The sequence below is a fragment of the Mobula birostris genome, chromosome 27 (assembly GCF_030028105.1).
Source record: "Mobula birostris isolate sMobBir1 chromosome 27, sMobBir1.hap1, whole genome shotgun sequence".
NCBI classification, from domain to species: Eukaryota; Metazoa; Chordata; class Chondrichthyes; order Myliobatiformes; family Myliobatidae; genus Mobula; species Mobula birostris.
The window spans coordinates 15,306,962-15,322,298 of NC_092396.1; the positions used below are offsets into that span (position 1 = coordinate 15,306,962).

A 15,337-nucleotide genomic window follows, 5' to 3' on the forward strand; every position below is an offset into this window, starting at 1 on the left:
TGCGTTGGCTGCCCACTTGCGCCCAGATCTGGTTGTAACGCCTGCTTGCTTTACCAAGACGTCATTGGAATCTCTCAAGTTTAATAAAGCTCTTCATATTGCCACCTTGAATTCCTCCACAACAGATGACAGGGGAAGCTGCAGTTGCCCAGAACAAATGTAGCAGCCCACTGAAGAGAAGCTTGGGGGAACTCCCAACCATCTCCGCAGGTGTTTGTTGGTTTTCCTCTCGATGCCCTCTACGACGGTCAAGGGGAACTCATAAAGTGTGAAGAGCCAGAGAAGTCTGAGCAGAATGCCGTATTGGTACAGCCAGGTCTTGAATTTACCTGGAAGTCCAGATCCGTCGATCTTCTTCAGCCATTCCTCTGTCTGCTTCACAGCATTGGTGACATTGGCCCCATCTGTCGGTGACACATTAAACCACTTCCCCAAGCATTTTATCGGGTTATCTTCAATGGAAGGGATGACCTCACCCTGAACCTGGAGGCTAAACTTGCTAGTAACTTTGCCTTTTCTGATCACCATGCACCTGGACTTCCTAGCCTTGAAGGACATCCTCGCCCAAGTGGCTACATTACCCAGGGTTTCCAATACCCATCTTGCTTGGACATGTGACACAGTTGTTATAGTGATGTCGTCCATGAACCCTCATAGAGCCGGCTGAACAATGCCTGACTCCAGAGTCAGGCCGCGGGTTACATGTTCTGCTGCTGATTATAGGTGGTTCATTCCCATAATAAGTAGGGTGGGGGAGATGGTGCGCCCTGTTGGAATCCCCTTCTGGAGGTCCTGCCAACTAGTTGTGAAATGGGCTGATGTAAATCTGAGTTTGATTCCTGCTAGGTAGCTGGTGATCATGTCTCCAATAGCCACTGGGATGTAGTAATGGTCGAGTCCTTCTAGGATGAGGTCATGTGGAGTAGACCCGTAGGCGTTCACGAGGTCTAACCAGACAACTGTTAGGTCGCCTTTTTTCTGCTTGGCCTCACGAATCAAATGGCTAATCATTGAGGTGTGCTCCAGACACCCCGAAAAGCCTGGAATACCACCTTTCTGGATGGATGTGTTGATATAGCAGTTCTGCGTCATGTAAGAAGTCAGCTTTCTTGCGAGCACAGAAAAGAAAATCTTACATTCCACGTCCAGGAGAGAAATTGTCCTAAACTGGGCAATTGTGGAAGAAACCTCTTCCTTTGGAATAAAGCATCCCTCTGCCAATTTCCAACTTGATGGAATAGATCTTTGGCCCAGATCTTTCTCATGACCTTTGGCCCAGATCTTTCTCATGACCTTCCACAGCCTCCGAAGAAGCTTTGGGCATTTCTTATACACCTTATAAGGTATGCCGCTTGGGCCTGGGGCAGCTGATGCTTTAGTTTTCCGGATGATGTCCTGGTTTTCCTGCCATGTAGGCTCCTTCACATTCAGCTCAATTGATGGATTTTCCGGTCTACGCACAGCCTGATTGGTTCCTAGTCCCTGACCACTCCATGGGTCGCTGTGTGCCTCCCGCAGGAACTTCTCTACCTCTGGCTTCGAGCTGGATAGTATACCAGATTTTTGTTGGCCGAGAAGAGTCCTGGTGAAGCTGAATGGATCTCTCACAAACTATGCTCGCCTTTTCTCTTTCTTCCTTCTTTGCTGTCGCAGATGTTCCGCCCTCCGGAGTTTGCACAGCTTTTCCCACAGCATACTGGTTAAGTCCTTGATACCTTCTTTTTCGGCCGGTGAGCTGGTTTTAAACCTCTTGTTGAGCACCTTTAATTCGCCTCTCAAGCGACAAATCTCCGTTTCCCTCCTATTTGGTTGCCGCGGTAACTCCGGCTGGCTTTTCCGCTCCATTGGGCCAAATCGTTCCTTAGCTAGATTGTACGCTGGCTGTGAGAGAGTCGATCTTTCTGTGTACTGGACCTGCTAAGGCAACTTCCAGGATGCCGTCTAGATCATCATCGAACTGCATCCAGGCGACGTTGTCTGACGATCTAGGCCATTTGATCCTATCTTTCCTTGACGAATGGATTGGGGTAGCCGAAGAGGAACTCACTAGGTCTGTTGTTTGGTGCTGAGGCAACTCAAGTGTGGAGAGATCTTCAACTCTGTGGGGTGCTTCCTGGCTGGAATTCTCCTTCGTCTCACCGGACACTAAGTCCATGCGCTGCACTTGGGTCACCATCGAGCCACATCTAGACTTGCTCTGGTGTGTCTTGAGCCCTCTGATGATTTTGCAGACTTTCCCGCAATGACACCTTACCGTGAATTCCTCTCTGGTCAGTGTTGTTTGCTTTAGCTTCCTCGTAGTTGTGTTTCCTGTCCAGGCTGTTGCCGGTATGACTGTCCTGTTGAGTCTCTCATTCTCCAACCCCCCTCTCAGGAGACTATACCTGGAAAATCATGTGCAGTTTTGATCAGCATATTATAAGAAGGATGAGATTAAGCTAGAGGGTGCAGAAAAGATTTACAAAGATGTTGTTGGGATGGGAGGCCTTAATTATAAGGGGTGACTGAATTGGGAGGGGCTGTTTTCCCTGGAATGGAAATTTCCCCCACACACAGAGGGTGGTGGGTATATGGAAGAAGCTGCCAGAGGGTGATAGCGACAGATGCAATTACAAAGTTTAGAAGCCACTTGGACAGGTACATGAATAGGAAAGATTTAGAGCAGGGGTTCCCAACCTTTTAAAGCCATGGATTGATACCATTAAGCAAGGAGTCTTTAGAGGGTTCTGGGCCAAAGGCAAATGGTGCCAGCTAAGGAAAACAGCTTGTTTGACATGGGTAGGTTGGATCAAAGGGCACTTTTCCCTCTGTATAACGCTATGGCTCCTTGGAGACATACAGTATAGGATATCAAAACAAGGAGTGAGATAAGAATGGGGAAGAAAGAGGAGTCTGGAAGGGAGGCATTCCCTCTCCCACATGATCTCCCATAAAATTGTTACTACTGCTAACATTTGCACAGAGAGAAGGATAAGGAAGTTGTGGAAAGAAACAGCTGTGTACAACTGTCAAATATCCTGCCAATGTTAAATCTATGATCACAAGTGAATTGCTAGTGTCTGTAGTCATCACCTTGCACAATGATGGGGGTGGGGCAGATGCATAAAATATCATATAAATAAAATAGTATTATATGACACCTTTAGCACCATAAAGTATTCACAGTATTATCGGATAAAATTTAATATCACATCCATTAGAAGAACGAGGGGAGTTGTAACATTTGGTCAGAGTGTTAGGTTTTAAGAAGTGCCTTAAAGGAGGAGAGGTCAACAAAGTCCTGACTTACCTGTCAAAGGCTATTATTTGTAGTGCTTTAGGCAATCTCAGGATATCTCAAAAAGCCCTTAAATATAGGCTCAGGCAGCTAAAGGTACAGTATAAACACCACAGGGGAGTGATAAAAAGCAGAGATGTACATTGGAGGAGAATTGAAGTATAGAGATCCCAAAGGGTTGTCAGACTGGAACAGGTTACAAAGACAAAGACGCAAAATAACTTGTATGAGTGGAGGGTGCTCAAGGGACAGAAATATATACTGTTCGATCCTCACAGAAACGTTCTCTGTTTTGGCTCTATCTCTTTGGTGTCATCTGACTTATCATGACAATCAGTGTCATGAAGATACGTAAAGTGCCAGGTGGATGCACGAGTCAATATCAAAGTCAAAAGGTAAATAATGCTCCTTTCACTGTCTTTTATTAAACATGTTTGTGACTCCTGACAAAGGTCAAGAACTGTACATATCTGTAATGAAAATTATATGTTCTCAGACAAAGTGCACAGATCTAGTGCTGGAACACTGTCACATCTCATACCACCCACCCAGCCCCACACCACCTTGCGCTGTTTCTGAATCACCTTGGATAAAAATAGACTTTGCCACTTTCATTGCTGTGGAGTGGCACAGCCTGCTCTGTGTGTGTACTGCCCTCTACCTTCCCCAGGTCTAATTACAACCCTCAGAATACTTCAGAATTGAGCTGGAGAAAGTACGAATGGAACTGGTCACACTTTAGTTTGTGGCACTTGCTTATTGCTGAGATGGTAGCAAGCTGCTACTTCACCCGTGCACGTGGCAAAGGTCCCAGAAAGCTGGTGTAGCATAAACAAGTGTGGAAAAATAAAGTGTGGCTATGCATGTGCAGTTGCTGATTGTACGTTTCTCGCCGAGGGAAAATGGAACAATATGTGTCCACAAATTTTTTTATTTAATTACACTCTGGCTTTGTTTGTTTTAAAGGATGGTGTAGTGAAAAAAAAATGACTCCAGCCTTCAACAGGGCTAATTACCAATTATTTTTCTCACTCACCGCTGTGATGCTAAACATCCCTACACTCTGGCATATGCTGGGACATGTTCAGTGCCACGTTTCACATTCAGTTTCCTATTAAAAATCCTCTTGGTTCTCACAACAGAGGACTGGGGCTGTTGTGGAAGGAGCCCGGAGGGAGCAAAGGTAGGGCAGAATCAGGTAAGCTATTATAGCACCATTATGGCAGCTCAAATGGTAACTGTTAATTAGCCAGCTCATAAAAACCCTCTGGAATTAAATAATCCTGCTATGGGGAACATTGTATGAAAATCTTCAGCAAAATATTTTAGACTGCAAGATATGTTCGTATAATACAACAGTGACTAACCAGTTCAAAGACCCATTCATCCCAAGAATATGAAAGGTGTTACGCATTTGCAAATTCTTTCTATTTTATATGTGGCTCTTTTGCCCTTTCATGTGGGCACAGGGTAAGTCATGGTGCCATGATGTTGAAACAAAATGAACTTGAGACAAACCCAAATACATTTGATCTCAACCTCTCCTCTCACCAAATCTCCAGAAGGCCAGACACACAGACCCCAAGTAATCCTAGATGATGCAAACATACACAATTTCTAAACACATTCCAGCCACAGCGTTCTACCTGTTCAGACCACTGAGCTTCATAGTTCGTAAATCTCCATGAGGTAGATATACACAAGTGAATAATGAAAAATAGGAACTTCAGAACAGAACCATTCAGCCACTGAAGCCTGGTTAGGGTTGATTTGTTCTTCCAACTGCATTTAAACTATTTGGTCAGGAAGTTGGAGTATTCCCCTCTATTAGTTGCTCTTACTCTGGTCACGAAATTGAAAGTAGCAGGATAAATTTTTCAAAGGTGCATTTAGTTTAAATGGTTCTGTAGATGTGTGGACTAAATGCTGTTGTTCTGTCAGCAGAGAAAACCACGTCTTGTGTGTTCATTTCAGGTGCAAGTGTGCATGTACATAGCATTACACTAAATCTAGCATTTATAGCCATAATCATCAATAAACCACTTTGATACATGTTTTTACTTTTTTCTTATTGAGGTACAAGATTAAGTTCCTCTAAGGACTTCTGCTCTAAGTAATTAACAATCATCTGGGAGTAAGCTCAATATGAATCCTGAGACCAGTGGATAGCAATTTTAAATAAACACGTGGTGAGGAAAGTATGTGGCTGAAGTCACAGATGCACAGGGTATAATGGACAGACACAGTATGCCAAAGGCTTGCATTCAGTTTTCCTATCATCCAGTTTCAGATAGCTGTAGGTAGTTGGGGTGGATGGCATGGTCCATCCACTGTGCTGGATGCACATTCTGTACTCACTCCTTCCTCACAGGATTACCCACAAGAGATGGTAAACACAGAATACTTCTACCCAGATTTAGTCTGGCATGTTTAAATTAGATGCTAATGATAGGAGAGCATTAACTAGAGAACCTTTATCTTTGCAACCAAATTTCAAAGCAGAGTTTGGAAATTAATGCAATAATTTCAAGACCAGGTCCTTTGGTTAACAATTATTTGTTTACAAATACTATTCTAATGTAGTACAAGGTATCAGGTATCAAAATGAGATATTAGAGCTGTAGACCCAATGTTTGGTCAAAGGGATATGTTTTAAGTAGCATGATAAAGCACATTTTAAATTTGCTGATGACACCACTGTTGTGGGGCATATCAAAGGTGGTGATGAATTAGCATACAGGAGGGAGATTGAAAATTTGGCTGAGTGGTGTAATAACAACAACCTCTCACTCAGTGTCAATAAGACCAAGGAACTGATTGTAGACTTCACAAGAGGGAAATCAGAGGTCCATGAGCCACTGATCATCGGAGGTGGAGAGGGTCAGTAACTTCAAATTCCTGTGTGTCACTATCTCAGAGGACCTGTCCTGGACCTATTATATAAATAAAATTGCAAAGAAAGCACAACAGCACCTCTACTTCCTCAGGAGTCTGCCAGAGATTCAACATATCATCAAAAACTTCGGCAAACTTCTATAGCTGTGTGGTGGAAAGTGTGCTGACAAGCTGCATTATGGCCTGGTATGGGAACACTAATACCTTTGAGTGGAAAATCCTACAAAAGGTAATGGAAGGTAAACCCTCCCAAACTATGAGCACATCTACATGAAACATTGCCATAGAAAAGCAGCACCCATCATCAAAGATCCTCACCACCCAGCCCATGCTCTTTTCTTGCTGCTGCCATCGGGTAGGAGGTACAAGAGCCTCAAGACTCACACCACCAGGTTCAAGAACAGTTACTACCCCTCAATCATCAAGGTCTTGAACAAAAGGGGATAATTACACTCATTTAAGGACACTTTTATCTTGTTATTTCATGCTCATTATTTACTGCTATTTATTATCTGCATTGGTACAGTTTGTTTACAGCTTCTGCTTACAGTGGCTGTTCTATAGATTTGCTAAGTATGCCTGCATAAAAATAATCTCAGGGTTGTATGTGGTGGCATGTATGTACTCTAATAACAAATTTTACTTTGAACTTTAATAAAGGTGCAGCAAGAAGCAGTATGACAGAGATGTACAGAAGGAATTTTAGGGTTTAGGGTTAAGAAATCTCAAGGCATCACAGTGGAACAATGAAAATCAGAACTGTGAAAAAGGTCAGAATTGAAGGATTGCAGGGAAATCAGAATCGGGTTTATTGTCGCTGTTTCATATGATGTGAAATTTGTTGTTTTGCAGTACTGTAAAGATAAATTACAATTGCAAAATAGATAAGTGCAAAAATAAAAGTAATAAAGAAGTAGTGTGTTCATGTACTGTTCAGAAATCTGATGACAGAAGGAAAGAAGTTGTTTCCTATATCACTGAGTGTGGGTGCTTAGGCCTCTGAGGGTCGTAATGATAAGAGGGTAAGTCCAGAATGGTGAGGGTGCTCAATAATGGATGTTGCCTCCAAGGCACCACCTCTTCAAGATGTCCTAGATGGTGGGGAGGGTTGTGCCTGTGATGGAGATGGTTGAGTCTATAAGTCTCTGCAGCCTGTGATCGTCAATACCAGACTGTGATACAATCAGTGAGAATGCTCTCCTCCATATATATATGGAAATATCCAAGTCTTTGGTGACATAACAAATCTCCTCAAATTCCTATCACAATAGAGCCACTGGCATGCTTCCTTCGTGACTGCATCGAATGTGACGGGTCCAGAAGAGATCCTTGGAGATGTTGACACCCACGAACTTAAAGCTACTCATCATTTCCTCTACTGATCTCAATGAGAACTGTAGTGAGTTGTCCCAATTTCACCTTCATGAAGTCCACAATCAATTCCTTGGTCTCATTGAGGTTGAATGTGAAGTTGTTGTTGTGACACCATGTCTCCCTCATTGTTCCCTGAGAACTTACCAACTACAAATGGCATTTGAGCTTGCTTAGTCACACAGTTATGAGCTTAGAGGGAGTAGTGCAGTGGGCTAAGCATGCATACGTGAAAACCTGTAAGTGGTTATGGCCAACAGGAATAACATGATTATGGAAGAATTTAAGCAAAATGAAGAAAACTAAACAAATCACTGATCTTTCAATTGCACCCAGTCAGGAAAGAAAACCAAGCATGCACATTTTAATCTTTGACTTATTTGGTAAAACTGTGATGGATGTTATTGTTTTATTTACCTGTGGCAGCAATAGCCAGAAATTCACAGCATCAACACAATGAGCCAGGCAGATGGAGAGCTCATTTTGTAACTGCTATTGGAAAAATTGCCCCTTTGTTGTTGGATACTGGCATAATGGGATATAGAAAAATAAGTGAAACATCTGTACTTCAGAGATGCAATCAATGCTAAAGTCAAAACTTAACGCAGCAACTGGTGCATCCAAATCAAATAGTTTTAAATCAGACTTCAAAAAGATCTAAAAAAGGCCAATTTGAAAATACTTTGAACACTATTTAACAAGTAAAAAATTACATATGTAAATCTCTAACACTGTATCACAACAGAACATCTTGAAGTGATTTAAAAAGTTTAGGTACAATGACTTATTATGGGGTATTTTGCACACAGCAACATTCCAAAACCCCAATAGGATGGAGTATCATTTATCTATGTTTACATATATTTTAATCGATATGTATCAAGATTGAAGTAAAAAGTACCAAGCACACTATCAGTAACCCTAGCAATGCAAAACTTACAGCTGAAAGTTAAAGAAAGCTATTCAAAATTAAGGATGGGAGAGCAGAGACAGCACAAATCATTGCTAGCTTTTGATCACTGAGTGTGGTATTTATTTACATACAGACAGATGTAGAATAAATAAAGCTCCTCCAGAATCAAACAGAAGATTAACATGCAAGATTTGACTCCTGGTGATGGTGAATTAAGGTGGCACATGATATCTTGGTTGCTCTTCACAGTGGGTTTATCCATCCATCTCTCTACTATCGAGGGATACTCACCAGAGCTCTAACCAAAAACAGTACACAGTACACTGTAGCTCAAGGGTAATGCTGAATTACAGCAGACATTCTCTGGAATCACACCTGATCAGTTGTTATTTGCTGAATATAATGAAGGGACAAGCCTCAGACAGTATGGGTCCCTGCCAGAGCCAAGTTAGGTCTGCTACAGCTCTATGTGAGCAGTAGTTGAGATTGCCTTACCACAATTGTGTTCGAGTTCAGCAATGGTCCTAGCCCCAGAAGTGGGTGCCTGACAAGAGTTCTCACATAGTCCAGTACAGACCTCAGAGTAGATAATTGCACACCACAACAAGGGCCTCCAACAAAGACCTGGTAATTGTTAGATCAGCTTTTACTGTGCAATGAGCTATGTAATTTCAGCTCTTACCATCCAATGAGCAATGAGGGCCTCCAGGTTCTGCAAGGAAGTCCTGTTTTGACCTGTTCACTTCGCTATCTTTAACATTCCACGAACTGGCAGGAGTAATTTCAGATTCAGTTGAAGCAATAGCATTAGAGTCCAGCATATATTCCACCAGGGGATAGGTGACAGCATTGTAACCACTGCATAAACAAAGAACAAAAGTTTGAAGTTTTAGTCACAACCAATTCCAAGGTGAATCCCACTTTATGAATTCTACCACGCTAATGTGGCAGCAATTCTCAGACTGAGTGTGGATGTGGCTGAGTAGAAAATAAAAATAAGCTGTTCTCTGCTTTCTATCACCTATTCAGTAATACAACAGATAATCTTCCACTGAGGTTGCAAAAGTAACTGAGTATCCAGATACTTTTGCAAGTATTATCAAGAGCAAAGGCAAGTGAAGCTTATATTTAATCCAGCTTTTGGACATTGATCAGAAAGCATGTTAAAATGAGCCAGTGTGAAATTCCTACTGAATGCCCTCCTCATTGTTGTTGCAAGATTAGTGAAGTTTGGTCTTAGGAACACAAGATAGGTACAAGGGTAAAGAAAGGAAAAGTGGGTCCATTTAGTTAGTTCCAGAGTTCAAGGAAGTTCAAAATTCAAAGTAAATTTTCTATCAAAGTAAATATCTGTCACCATATATAACACTAAACTTGATTTTCTTGTGGGCATTATCAATAAATCCAAGAATCATAATAGAATCAATGAAAGACAGCACCCAATAAGGTGGACAAGCAAATACTGTGCAAAAGACAAACCGTGCAAATACAAAAGATAAATGAAATAGTAATAATGATAAATAAATAAGCAATAAATATCAAGAACATCAGATGAAGAGTCCTTGGTGTGGGAACCATTCAGTATTGCAGCCAGTGAAGTTATCCCCCAGTGGTTCAAGAGCCTCATGGTTAAATGGTAATAACTGTTCCAGAACCTGGTGGTGTGGGTCCAGAGGCTCCTCCTTCTTTCTGAAGGTCACAGTGAGAAGAGAGCATGATCTTGACCGTGGTGATGGATGCTGCTTTCCTGTGACATGTGCTTAATGGCAGGGAGAGCTTTACCCGTGTTGGTTTAGGCCGTATCCACTACTTTTTGTAGGATTTTCCATTCAAAGACATTGGTGTTTCCATACCAGGCTGTGATGCTACCAGTCAATATACTCTCCACCAGACATATATAGAAGTTTGTTAAAGTTTTAGGTGTTACAAACTGCCGTGACAAGGCGTCCACCTTAGTATTCTTGAAGCCAGTTGGTTGGAGATGGTGAAGTTGAATTGCTCAAAGAAGAGGGCACGGCGAGCCTGATGTGAGTTGAGTTGGAGGGTGTGTTGAATGGATATAAGGTTCTGGTGGTCAGTCCCGATCAAGAAGGGCTTGGTGCTTCCCATCAGCCGATGTCTCCATTAATCCAAGGCCCATTTGATGGCAAGTAGTTCTCTGTCTACTCCATAATGGCAATATGCAGAGTAGAAACTGTGTGAGAAGGCTGCCATCGATGGCAGAAGATGGATGGCCTGGTGCCCACATCAGGTGCATCCACCTCTACCCCAAAAAGCCCAGAAAGGTTCAAATGGTGGAGAATGGGAGCGGTGGTGAAGTGCTTCTTGAGCTCCTCCAAAGTGTGGTCTGTGGCAGCATACCAGGTTACTTGTGATGTAGTTGATTTGGTGAGGGAGGTGAGAACAGCAGCGACTTGGCTGTAGTTCCTGATGAACTGGCAGCAGAAGTTGCTGTAGCTGTTTGAGCACAGTCAGGGTCATTCAACAACAACATACACTTTCTCTGGGTCCATGGTCATGCCTTGGGGTGAAAGGATGTAACCCACCCAGGAAGGAAATGGCTGGGGCGCAGCAATAGCATTACTCTAACATGCAGTAGAGTTGGTTTTCAAGGAGATGCTGAAGGAATGAATGGATGCGACAGATGGAGGTCTCAGGGGTCCTTGGAAAGGATGAGGATGTCGTCGAGGTAGACAAACACATATCTATGTAGCATGTCTCAGAAGATCTCATTGATGAAGGCTTGGACAACAGCTGGACTGTTAGAAAGTCTGAAGGCATCACCAGATATTTGTTGTGACTAGTGGGTGATATGAACGCTGTCTTCCTCACATTCTCCTGGCAGATCTGGATCAGGTTCAATGTGCTCCGTAGATTCAGTTTGGTGAAGGTGTGGGTCCTGCAGTGCGCTTCAAATGAGCTACCATCAAAGGGAGCAAATAGCAGTTCTTGATGGAGATTTTATTGGGTCTACTGTAGTCATTACAGCAATGGAGACCCCATCTTTCTTTTTGACTAAGAAGAATCCTGCACCAGCCGAGGACTGGGATAGTTGAATGAAGCCATGCTGTAGCACTTTGACGACGTAGTCATTTATGGTTCAGGTCTCAGGAGAGGAAGAACAGATGACCTTAGGGAGGGGTAGTATCAGGGAGCAGGTTGTTCGTGCCGTCGTGTGGTCTGTGAGGCAGCAGGGTGTTGGTTTCCCTTTTACTGAAGGTGACGGCCAAGTCAAGAGTTCAGTGAAATCAAGAGCTCCCCCTATCTCCACAGACTTACAGGGTGAAGTCAGCTAAGGCTATAGGCAGATGGGCCCTCAACTCAGAAGTGAACCTGATGATCAGGCGAAGTGAGGGTCGTAAGTGGAGATGCAGAAATAACCCCAGATGAGAGCAGTGCTGGGTGAGTTGATAAGGAGGAATGGGATAGACTCGCATTACTCCCCGATGCTCATGTACACAAGCTGTGTGCACGCTCTAACCATCCCAGACCCCAAAGGACATCCGTCAATGATCATGATGCAGAAAGGGCGAGAGATAGGCTTGGCAGGGAGTCCAAGCTGCAGAGTCTGGACCAGAAAGTTGCCTGCTGCACCGAAATCCACCAGTGCCTCCTGTGCATACAGAGCCGTCAAGGTGTGGAGGAGGGCAGAGAGAATGAATCAGGTAATGGACTGGAATGAGAGGACTGGGGGAGCTTACCAGATAGAAGGCTCCTCACCTCTACCTGGTGCCGTCGTTTTCCTGGACGCACTGGGAATTTAGTGCATGGGTGATTGGCAGCTCCACAGTAAGCACACAAGTTATTTCTCCATCAATACTCAAGCTCTTGGGGGTTAAGGGAGCTCTCCCTACTTGTATAGGTTCTAAAGGCATTCATGATGAGGACACTGTAGACTGAAATAGTTCTGGAAACGAAACTGACATTCTGGCAATTACTGGAAGTTCAAGAAATCGATGTTCATGACATCAAGTTGAAGGCTACCCAGACAGAATACAGGTGTTGTTCTTTCAACCTGAATGTGGCTTGAGGCTGATGCGGTGATACGTGAGGTCAAGAGGAACCCTATCCCTAGTGCGGTGGCAGGTTGATGGGGTGACAGCAGATGTGCGTGAAATGGAAGAGATGCAGGTGAGGGAAGTGTTGATGGTAGAGGAAGGGAAGCCCCTTCCTGTGAAGAATGGGAACATTTCATTAGTTCTGGAATGAAAAGCCTCATCCTGAGAGCAGATGTGGCAGAGACACAGGAATTGAGAGAAGGGGATGGCATGTTTACAAGTGACAGGGTGAGAAGAGTTATAATCCAGGTGGGTGTGAGAATCAGTGGGTTCAAAAAAGATATCTGTGGATAAACCATCTCCAGAGATACAGACAGAGAGATCAAGAAAGAGGAGGGAAGTGTCGGAAATGGACCAGGCAAATTTGAGGGCAGGGTGGAAGTTGGAGGCAAAGTTGATGAAGTCGTGGCATGGGTGCAGGGAGCAGCACCAATGCAGTTGTCAATGTAGGATGGGAAAATCAAGGGGGTGACTGGTGTAGGCTTGGAACATAGACTGTTCCACATAGCCAACAAAAAGGCAGGCAGGGCTGGGACCCATGCAAGTGCCCATGGCTAAACCTTTTGTTTGAAGGAAGTGGGAGGAGTCAAAGGAGAAATTATTGAGAGTGAGGACCAGTTCCGCCAGACGAAGGAGAGTGGTGGTGGAGGGGAACTGGTTGAGTCTGGTGTCCAGAAAGAAACAGAGGGCTTTGAGCCCTTACTGATGGGGGATAGAGGTGTACAGAGACTGGACATCCACAGTAAAATGAGATGACCAGGGCCAGGGAACTTGAGGTCACTGGAACTATCAAGAGCAGGAACAAGCAGAAACAATGGGTCTACCTGGAGAGGCAGGTTTATGGATCTTGGGAAGGAGGTAAGGAGGGAGGTGCGTTGTAAGGAAACTATGAGGTTGGTGACGGTGGATGGGAGATCCCGAGAGTTAATAAGGTCAATGATGATGCGGATGACCATGGTCTGGTGCTCCTATGTAGGGTCCTGTTCAAGGGGCAACTAACAGGAGGTATCTGAGATTCACCAGCATCTGCGGATTTTCTCTTGAAGGTAACTGAAGCCTAGGAGCGACTGGTTGAAGGTGGCTGGTTTGAATGAGTGAACAAGGGTTGTGGATGAAAGATGGATTTAAATGGGCTGCAGGTGATCAGTTGGAAACAAATGGCATGTGGCTCCTGTTAGCCGGGTGGAGACTGGAAGGTGCCTGCCTGTGCAGGCCTGATAATAAACCTGACTATCAAATTTAAATGAGGGACTCAAATTCATGAGGGCCTCATCACTGCTGGGATTAGCAGTCAATCAATACTGGTTCATCATCCAAAGATCAGAATCGATTTCATTTTTAAAAATACACACATGCACACAGTAACCTCACCTGTCTTGTACAGGAGACATTTCATGCAATTTTTTTGTTCAGGGAAAAATGCTATTAAATATTGAATTAGAAGTGGCAGTACTTCAAGTTAAAGGCTCTCCAGATGGCTTATTGGGTAAATAGACTTCGTTAACTAATATAGACCAGGGCAGAAGTCTATAGACCTCAGACCCACGAAGACTCTGGGCTAAGGGATGGAACAAACTGCAACTTTGCCGTAACTCATTGAGGATTGGTACTTTCATGACAAGAGGAAAGTAATCGAAAATCCACTGTAACTGAGTTAGAGTGAGGCATTTTTGAATAATATCGTTACCCAGAGAACACTTACTATGGTGTTTCAACGAGTGGTTCTTCCAGATCCTCTGGGAGCTGCAGTGAAGTGGTGCTCAGAGTTGGGGAGAGTTGAATGTGCTTCACTCCTGCCCAAATCTGCAAAAGTCGTCCATTTTCAGCTAAAAGGAGACAAAAATCTCATCAACTTTAAAGATACTATATTCCTTTCCAGTCCTCTTCATTGTACGGGCAAATGCCAAATCTGCTTTAATTTGACTTCTTGATCAGATTGAATTTTGTGAAAATGGAGGCTTGTTGTCTCACTTCTGGATAAAACCCTGACGAGAAAAGCAGGTTCTGAAGTATAAGTAATATCTAGGAATCTGGGAATTAATAGGGACATTGATTTAAACCTGATACATGGGCCCCAAGGCTCCATGCACTAAAGACAAAAAGTTTGGACGCTCCTCGTTTATGAGGTCATCCAAACATCTGAATCACATTACAATCTCAGAGAGCTTTACAAGGCCATTTAATATCTCCTTCCAAGAAGCAATTTCAGTATTCAAAATCAGTTCAGATACAATGAGCCACATTTTTAAAATATATTACAACAAAAAAATTTACCCATCTCTTCTCTGTATACAACTCCATCACCCGACCCTAATAATGACTCTCTCACCTGTTCCAACAATCACTGCAATACTTAGCATCTGATCATTATAAGAAATTACTTATGCCTATACATTGTAATTGTGAAATCTCAGATATTTCTTACCTCTCTTCACCTCTAATTTCATAAGTCTGTCAAGTGTTTTAACAGGCCGTTAGTTGCTGGAGGTAGGTGGGAATGTAGATCAGGTTAGAAGGTTTGCAGCTCAGCTTTGTTTCATAGTCAAGTAAGCAAACATGTATTAACTTCCCAATATTGGCCACAAGTAGAATCTCTGATATTTACCTCCCCAGACCTGAGCCACAAAGGCCACTGTAACAACCCTACCACCGCCTCCACCTAAGAACAACCAACTTAGTGCAGGGACACGACTGCACTGTGACTCTTTCCATATCTGGTGGGCTCAGTGGCCACAATGTATCCAGCAAGCTTTTGAGAATGGATTTTGAGCAAGCTTTAGCAGGGGATGGGTGAGGTTAAAAAGCTTCAGCAGCATGAAAACG

The 15,337-nt window shown here is 43.4% G+C and overlaps 1 protein-coding gene across 7 annotated transcripts in view; it reads right to left on the bottom strand.

The window, feature by feature from the left end:
* Window positions 1-15,337, bottom strand: part of LOC140188639 (MORN repeat-containing protein 1-like) — a 243,000-nt gene that overhangs the window by 177,879 nt on the left and 49,784 nt on the right. For all 7 annotated transcript variants that reach the window (XM_072245102.1, XM_072245100.1, XM_072245099.1 and 4 more), the window contains 2 exons: window positions 14,217-14,340; window positions 9,139-9,314 (listed from right to left, as the gene is read on the bottom strand). In XM_072245102.1, the coding sequence (XP_072101203.1) occupies window positions 9,139-9,314; window positions 14,217-14,340 (300 nt within the window). The remainder of the gene's footprint in view (window positions 1-9,138; window positions 9,315-14,216; window positions 14,341-15,337) is intronic.